The sequence below is a fragment of the Bipolaris oryzae genome (genome assembly GCF_000523455.1).
Source record: "Bipolaris oryzae ATCC 44560 unplaced genomic scaffold scaffold_368, whole genome shotgun sequence".
In the NCBI taxonomy this organism is placed as follows: domain Eukaryota; kingdom Fungi; phylum Ascomycota; class Dothideomycetes; order Pleosporales; family Pleosporaceae; genus Bipolaris; species Bipolaris oryzae.
The window spans coordinates 120-8,602 of NW_006911644.1; the positions used below are offsets into that span (position 1 = coordinate 120).

General features: G+C 47.6%; 5 protein-coding genes across 5 annotated transcripts; 2 read left to right on the top strand and 3 right to left on the bottom strand.

The window, feature by feature from the left end:
- Window positions 1-263: 263 nt before the first annotated feature.
- COCMIDRAFT_110907 (uncharacterized protein) lies at window positions 264-1,013 on the top strand (the record flags this gene model as incomplete). The annotated part of the gene is made up of 1 exon (XM_007695627.1): window positions 264-1,013. One exon carries the CDS (start codon window positions 264-266, stop codon window positions 1,011-1,013), a length of 750 nt encoding a protein of 249 aa, XP_007693817.1.
- A 301-nt stretch (window positions 1,014-1,314) lies between these two features.
- Window positions 1,315-2,224, bottom strand: COCMIDRAFT_41850 (uncharacterized protein; the record flags this gene model as incomplete). The annotated part of the gene is made up of 3 exons (XM_007695628.1): window positions 1,315-1,333; window positions 1,391-2,120; window positions 2,185-2,224. The coding sequence occupies 3 exons, from the start codon at window positions 2,222-2,224 to the stop codon at window positions 1,315-1,317; spliced, it is 789 nt and encodes a 262-aa protein (XP_007693818.1).
- A 675-nt stretch (window positions 2,225-2,899) lies between these two features.
- COCMIDRAFT_110912 (uncharacterized protein) lies at window positions 2,900-3,994 on the bottom strand (the record flags this gene model as incomplete). Its single annotated transcript, XM_007695629.1, has 3 exons — window positions 2,900-3,334; window positions 3,394-3,732; window positions 3,788-3,994. 3 exons carry the CDS (start codon window positions 3,992-3,994, stop codon window positions 2,900-2,902), a joined length of 981 nt encoding a protein of 326 aa, XP_007693819.1.
- Window positions 3,995-4,783: 789 nt separating this feature from the next.
- Window positions 4,784-6,216, top strand: COCMIDRAFT_110908 (uncharacterized protein; the record flags this gene model as incomplete). Its single annotated transcript, XM_007695630.1, has 6 exons — window positions 4,784-5,030; window positions 5,088-5,429; window positions 5,486-5,581; window positions 5,643-5,797; window positions 5,875-5,998; window positions 6,050-6,216. The coding sequence occupies 6 exons, from the start codon at window positions 4,784-4,786 to the stop codon at window positions 6,214-6,216; spliced, it is 1,131 nt and encodes a 376-aa protein (XP_007693820.1).
- Window positions 6,217-6,959: 743 nt separating this feature from the next.
- On the bottom strand, window positions 6,960-7,985 carry COCMIDRAFT_10277 (uncharacterized protein; the record flags this gene model as incomplete). Its single annotated transcript, XM_007695631.1, has 1 exon — window positions 6,960-7,985. One exon carries the CDS (start codon window positions 7,983-7,985, stop codon window positions 6,960-6,962), a length of 1,026 nt encoding a protein of 341 aa, XP_007693821.1.
- Window positions 7,986-8,483: the final 498 nt, after the last annotated feature.

Genomic DNA, 8,483 nt, shown 5'->3' on the forward strand with positions numbered 1-8,483 from the left:
TTATAATATTAGGGATAGTTACTATTCTAAGGCGTCCTGCTATCCCTTAGATAGTTGCTCTTGGCGGGATGGCTTATTACGTGACCTGGCCCCGCGATGATTATTACCTTCTGACGTGGACGTCCATAGGCCTTCAGCCATCTCGTCATTTGTCAAGGAGAGAATCCTTCTTGTTACTTGTAACATAGTACTTTTTTCTATGTCACCCCTCTGTATAACATTGAGTACTCCATGACCGCGACACTGGTATGACATAAGAGAAGATGCAAGACTGTACATGCGCATTTTATGTCCTGCGGACGCTGGCCCACGTCGGAGAGCTCACCACGTCGTCTCAAGTCCCTCTCGAAACAGCGCTCCAGGCGACGTCGACAGCAGAGCGCCCCAGCCTTGCCGTACTGAGCTGTGAGCGTTGTCGTCAACAGCGGCTGCCGCTTACTGCTGTCACGATACTATGTGCTCATCTGGTTGATTGGCTGTGTCGGCTGTGGAATCTCATGGACAACGATGCCAGCGAGGCGTCGACAGATGCCAGCAGCACCACAACGACTACCACGACTACCACGACCACAACGACTACCACGACTACCACGACCACAAACAATTCAAACACCAGGAGCAACATCAGCAATCTGAGCAACACCATTAACATCAACAACCACTCTGAGAGCCAGCTCTCACTTCAGCCGTGGAAGTTTTCTCTTGGCAACTACGATCTTGCTGCCGACGAAGCCGATGCTCTCAGCAATGAACTCATAACTCTACGCCTCATCAATTTCTCTGCTGTCCTGGGCTCTCTAGAGGCTGCCCTCGTCACATCTGGACTTACACCATCCATGTCTTCGTCACCACCTGAGCGATTCACCAGCAACCCAACCGCCACTGACCTTGCGGCCATTGCCCCAACTTGTCTCGACATTGTGCGTGCCAATCTCCGTCTTGTGCGCATATCCATACGCCGCCTCAAAGAGAAGTCACTGCTAAACAACAGCGGATCAAGTACGATACTTTAATCGCAGATAGCGACGTGCAACGGATGAATGAGTCTGGGTCGTGCGAGTTTAAGGAAGTTCATATAAGACTTTGTATTATAGTCTGTTACGCATTCATCAAAAGGGTATAATAACACGAATAAACCTCACAAACCTCAGGTCCCATATTAAAAACTGGTCATTGAATTCGGCATTGTGATTTGTTTGTAAATTACCCTGTCCATGTTTCTGATCTTGGTATCAAGTGCCCAAGACATCCAGGGGCAGATCTATATATATACAGCATCCAAACACATCAAGAATCTTCAACACCATAGAACTCTCACTGTGCAAGATAGCCCCTATTTCTGATTAATACTTGCGCTTTCTCTCACATAAGATTATACGACACCACATACCCATCTAGCACCAATGACTGAGCATACATGTAGCTGCTCATGGGGCTGGCCAGAAACACAATGGCATCGGCAACCTCCTCGGGCTCCCCAAGCCGATTTGCAGGCACACGCTCACGGACCAGGTTACTGACGAGGGTCTTGACGTGCTCTGAAGACTCAACCAGAGGGGACGCAATGTAGCCTGGGCAGAGGGCGTTGATGCGTATCTGCTGCGGCGCATATAGCACGCCCTCTGAGCGCGTGAGACCTAGGATTGCATGCCGGCCGGCGACGTAAGCACCGGCGGCAATGTGTGTCGGTGAGGCTGCAAGTGCATGTACCGAGCAGATATGGACAATGCTACCACGCCCGTAGCGCCCATCGCGCAACTCCTGCCGCAGCATCTGTCGCAATTCGGCCCGGTGCCATAGCCACACACCTGTCACATTCTCTTTCAGGTGAGCATCGAAAGCTGCAGGTGATGCGTCAGGACTGCCCCCCATAGGTCCACCAAAGCCAGCATTGTTGATGGCAAAGTCGATACGGCCGAAGCGAGCCGCCGCCTGAGCGACGGCAGCCTCGACCGTCTCTTCCGTGCTGCAGTCAGTCGAGACGTTCAGGACATCCGCCACATTGTACTTCGTGGCCAACACCTGCGTTGTCTCTTGTAGCCCAGCTGCGTTGGTGTCAAACAACGCAAATTGGCGCACGCCGTGCTTGGCCAGCGAGTATGCGGCACTCTGGCCAAAGCCTGCGAAGCCGCGTCAGTTGGTCTGCAACTCGTCAACTGCAATAGTAGAGAAAAGATCTGTTACCTGAGCCCGCCATTGTAATCAGAGCAACTCCCGAAAGCATCTTGGTCGGCTGAGTTTAGTGGATGAATCCTCCCCTCTGGATCCCCATTGACTTTTATCTTGGTTTTGCAACCCTAAGATCGGTGCATTTTGAACCAGTCTCTTAGAAAAAAGCACCGAGATCGTGCTCGTGCTGCGCGGCAAAATTCGCAATTACGGCGTGTGGTTATTTTCAGATAAAGAGTCTAGAACTAAATAAGATACAACGTAGAACTGTTATTGATAAAAGGTTGCATAGAGCAACTACCTCTACTTCCTTACGAATTACTAGATTCAAACGTGGTCGCTTTGGATGTATTTTTCAAAACTCCGAAAATTACTCTTATCATAAGAAGAAAAAGATCACAAGCCCTTATTTGATGAGTTCTTCAGTGTTATGATAAAGGAACTTTTTACTTTCCGAAATCTACTGTACTATGTAAGAAGAGTGTAGAGGATGTGATACTTATGAGTCCTTCTCTAGCGACTACAAATACCTTTACCTTCACCTTCGTTACAGCATACAATCGTTAATTTAAAGAATAAGATATAGTAGAGGAGATATGATAAACCCAACGTTCTGGAATTGCATCGTTATCTATTGTTTGTAGAGTCCTCTTCTTATACTCGCTAGCCTAGATCGTACCTTCTGCCCAAGGGTTATTAGTAACCTTATGTACCTGCACAATATATAAAGCTAACCTAAAAACTCTTTAATAGCCTCCAAACTTTGCCTAAGGTTGGAAACCTCGTCTCTTGAGATACCTAAATCTTCCATGGTAATGAAGACACCCTGTTTCTTCGCTAGCGCCCACCAATCGGGCACTTCTATGCCAAACCTAACTCCCGTAAGAGCCTCCTCTCCCGGCAAACCATACAAATCACTGATAACATGCTCTTTTACCTCAACATATATACCTTGATTTCCGGAAACAGCAGACCATGTTTCGAGCACCTCTCCGAGACTAAGCACCTCAGTACAAACAGCGGCGTACTTGCCATGTGATACCTTGGGGTTGGCCAAAATTTGCCTTGCCCAGATACCTGGCTCCTTGCTCATGTCACCAGCCATGGGATAAAGAGTCGAAGGAGCTGCTGGAATCATCCAGAGATATTTTCCTGGAGCAGATTTCTACAGACAGTTTCGTTAGCCAGGTGGATACCGTGTTCTCGAGGGTTGGGAGGACTTACTACTGGCACTGGCTTCAACATTGAGAAGTCGGCAAAGTTTGTTGGATAGAAACCAAACATGAGGAAGGTTGTCTTAGCAGCCAGTTCTGGCAAGGTCTCCTTGATGTAATCGTCGACCTGAGCCTTGTAGTCAAAATGGGGAACGGGGATTCTTCCCTCGGTAAGTTTTTCCCCGTTTGGCAATGTGCTCCAGATATAATGCTCTAATGTCTTCACTTGAGACGCCAGCCTTGCAAGCATGCAACCCTGGGCATATTCGATATCACCAGCTTCGCTCAGACTAGCGCCCCTGAAGAGGGCATCCCACCAGTTGGTCACCGCAAAAATGGCTTGCGCGCCCTAGTTACATATTAGACGTTATTCCAAAGAAGAGAAGATGGAGTGAATGACTCACATCGAAGGCTTTACTCATAGATTCTTCATCATTATAGTCACCGTAGACAATATCCATACCCTCAGCAGCGAGTTTCTTTGCCTTCTCTCCGTTCACGTTCCTGGTCACGGCACGGATGTGCCAATCTCCAGTCTTAATCAATCCACGGGCGATTGCGGAACCCTGATTGCCGGTCGCACCAGCAATTACAATGAGCTTCTTGGCCATGGCCGAGTTGGTAACGTAAAATCTCCTGAATGGTGATGGTGTCGTAAGGAATATAGTAAGGAACTCAATTTTCTGAACAAAAATCCCACGCCCTAAAGAGAAATTTAAGATGAAGAGGAAACTATGTACTTTTGTATAAGAATAAACCACTCTTAGATATGTGAGTAACACCTCAAATAGAGAAATCAAATTGTAGCATGGTACTCGGTTCTCGGTTTCTACATTTGCCGGCTGGGGGACCATGTCAGACGGTCAATTGAAGACGTCCGGCAATTGCATCCTCGGTGAATAAATGAAGGTGTAACGTCAGAGACCATAACTACTCTTGGGAGCGGGCACGGGAGGGTCTTTGAAAATGATCCGTCGAGTGAGTCTGGGCCGGTTTTCCATAAATGCACCGAGCTAACGTATCGAATCATAGTGGGGTCATTGTGCATCAGCTATAGCAAGTGTGAGTTAATATGTGATACCCGACACGCTAAACCATCTTTATCCTAGCACAATCATGGACCATGGGTCATAGATCATGGAGTCGCCTAAATAGTTTCGTGATGAAACTTGCTAGCTCGTAAGGTCCCCTACATATGCACCGCGTACCATAGTAAGCTCTGGAAAATACACCGACTAGTTGGTATTCGAATGGTGGCTAGAGGCGGGAGGTTTGGGGGTTGATATTACAGTCGCAAAGTCTGCACACATGGAGACTATAATCTTATCCTTCTTGCTACCGTTTGCTATCACATAGTAGTAGATACCTCACCAGTCACGATGTTGAAAACCGGGAATATCATGTTTGGCCGCGCTACACCTGCGCTTCGTCCCTCACTATTGTTGCCCATTCGGTCGCCATGCTTGCGCAGAGGGTTTGCTCAAGAAACCAGCTTTCCAAAGCCGTTAAAACTCAAGGGCGTTCTTAACTCCCTAAATCAATTCAGGGTCACGCCTACTGTGGGCACAGAGTTTCCAGAAGCAAACCTTGTTCAGATGATGAATGCGCCCAATTCAGATGACCTGCTTAGAGACCTTGCCATAACAGGTAAGCAGGCAAACATGCTCCCCAAGAAAAAACAGAATTGACGAGTATCCTTTGTAGTATCACGACGTGGAGTTGTCTTCTTCCGTAACCAGAATGACATGAACAATGATCTCCAAAAGAAAATGATCCAGCGCATGGGTGAGCTTGTCGGCAAGCCTCAGGAATCAACTCTGCACATTCATCCCGTGCTCAACCCCCGGCAAGCTATGGGCGGTGATGACCTCGAAATCAGCACTATCAACTCTCGTCAAAGGAAAGCTGTCAATGGCAAGGCCACTCCGCGTGACTTGGGAAATGCAAGGCAGGCGCTCGAGGCATGGCATAGTGACATTCAGTCTGAGCAAGTACCCTCGGATTACACGTGCCTACGACTAACTGAGCTTCCCTCTGCTGGAGGAGGTACGCTAGTCCCTTAGCTACATTTATATCCACCCATACTAACTGACTTAATTCAGACACGCTATGGGCATCCGGCTATGAGGTCTACGACCGCCTCAGCGAGCCCATGCGAAAATTCCTTGAACAGCATACTGCCAACTACACTGCACCATGTAAGTCAGAATGCTTAAGACACCCTTGAACTCATTACATAGCTAAAATATGACACCACAGTCTTTGAGAGAATTATCAAGAACGCGAATATCAAAGTCTATACCGATGCAAGAGGCCATCCTGAGAACACGGGTACTCCCTTGAAAGCAGTGCACCCTGTTGTCCGCACCAACCCCGTTACCGGGTGGAAGAGTGTCTTCGCCATTGGCGCCTATGTACGTGTTTACCTGTCAAATCCAACTTCCCAGTCCGAGTCCCATGCACTTTACTAACTTCACTGTTTCCCCAACAGCCCGGTTCTATTAACGGCCTGACTCCCCCTGAGAGCGAAATGATCCTAGACTGGCTCATGAACATTGTGCTCCGCAATCACGACCTGCAGTGCCGCTTCAGATGGCAGAACCCCAATGACATGGGTATGTTTCTTTCATATTAGAAAAGTGGTCAGATACTAACATGTGAAACAGCCATCTGGGATAACCGCAGCATGGTTCACAATGCCACTATGGACTACGATGACTTTGGCGAGCGCTTTGGTCAACGCGTTTGCGGAATTGGCGAGAAGCCATATTTTGACCCCAACAGCAAGTCTATGCGTGAGGCATTAGCTGAGGAAGGAGAGATCGCTCCGTAGAAGAGCCTTGATAAAGATCCCCCACTTTCTCTTCTGCTTCTTTTCCTCGTATGTTTTTTTCTATAAAACTAGAAGCCCTCTATATAGTATACTATAGAATTATATAGCTATAACTTGTCTATATTTATATGTCTTTTACTATACTGATTACTAGCTTTCTAATAAGTAACTAAGTTATATCTTATTTACCTATCTAAGTCTCGAGAGCACCTGGCCACCAAAACATCACAGGAAACAAAGAAGCAGATGCGCTAGCAAAGGAGGTAACAAAACTAGACCCTAGCTCAAGTAAGACTGGCCTAGCTATCTAGAACAGTATACATGGAAGGCCATTGCTCTTAAACCTAATATTTATGCTGCAAGGTATAAGTAAAGAACTGGAAACCAGATTGCTACTTCCCCCACTGGCAGAGAAGCTTCTCATATAGTATGAGAATGAGATTGAGCCAAAAAAAATATTAAAGAGCCACCTGTAATTGAGCTGGGAGATGTGACAATACCTGGCTCGGCCCGACCTAGGCCACCACGTGCCCAAAAAGGTATGATATACTGTATTGCGGTATCTAGACCTGAATAGTATATATATATGTGATGGTAGAGCAAAATCGAGATGTTGTCGCTGCCAAAAGACTTATTGATGCCACTATCTATGTATAAAAGGAAATCGCAGTATATATCTGTAGTCTGATAACGTGATACCTCACCACAATAGTCTTACTAGATATCGTTCCTATCGTTGAGTCCTATTCTTGCATGTTGTTCATTATAAGTTCTCCCAAAAGACCAGCCAGCAAAGCGCCACTCACCCACCACTGGCTATGCACAAAGAAGTCCCTGCACATACGCGGGTTCCACACATTGATCCGGATCAACATGACCATTGTAGAGAGGGAAGCGAAGACGGCGCCAGCCTGGAATGGGCCGAGTACGAGACGGCCGCACGATACGGCGACCCACAGGAGGGCGGCCATAGCGCTTGCAACGGACAATAGAAACAACTTGGGCTGGTGACGCACAGCCACAGCTAGCGAACCCACATCTGCCTTGAGATCGTCGCGAATGTCCTGGAAGGCATAGATGGTGTCGTACGTGATGTTGAACAGGGCCTGGGAAGCGAACATAGCAAATGTAGCCTTGTTGCGGTCCTCCTTGTTGAATTTAGAGACATTGCCAGTTCTATAGCCATCGGCGACAGCAGCGTCAACCAGGAAAACAGCCCATCCTACGCCCAGACCGAGGCAGAGCTGTGGGAAGTTGCAGACGCGCTTCATGAAGGGGTAAGCAAAGCCCAAGATGGTGATCAGTAGGGCGTGCTGGTTTGCACGAGGTGAAAGCGTTGCGTAAAGTAAGGCGTGGCGGGCGAGGGAAAGGAGGAGTGTGGCAGCGAGAGCTTCTGGTGTCGTAATGGCACCACGGGCGAGCGGCCGCTTCTTGCAGCGCTCGACTTGGCGATCAAGATCTTGGTCGACAGTGTCATTCCAGGCGCAGCCGAGACTGCGGATAAGCAGACCATCGAGCAAGAAGACAACGATGAGCTTGAACCAGTCGGCTGCGGATAGGCCCCTTGGGTTGGTCAGATTGACCGAGTAGAGGAGTCCTATGAAATAGGGGAAGTAGACGCCCAAGAGACCAGCGGGCTTACTGAAGCGTGTGAGCTCCAAGTATGGTCGCCAGGAAAAGGGCCGAGGCGCCAAATTCCTAGGCCTTGACGAGATGGACAACCGTGGAACAGTGACTGTCTCCGCAACAGTATACTGTGTCGACGACATACTGTCTGTGTGGCTTGACTGGGATGCAACAAATGGCCAAGAAAATTCAGTAGTAGAAGAATGAACTATGAGTGGACTGTATTTGGATGTTCAATACGTGGAGTGCAAACCGCTACTTAAAACATACAGTTTCTCCAGGTTGAGGATATCTCGGATCTGCATGACTTCCACTGTTTTGTCCGTATGTCGAAACGAACTAGACACGGCAGGCAAGTTGTCTCGGTGAGTTTGAGTGGTTGTCGGTACATTTGTTGTGAAAGAACTGATGGAGTAAGAGGACACGAGAAACCTCGGCGCAGTTGACCTAGCCCGAGCCTCTGTAACCTGCTTCCTGTATGTTGAGTGTAAAGAAAGTATCGTAAGGAGGTAAAATAAATACTTTCTAAAATATAAGATAGCTTATATAAGAATAAATAGAGTTAGTTATAAATAACTTAATAGTAGATAATGTAGGTAATAAGTAGATTAATTGTAGCTAGGTATCGATTTAACTATAGA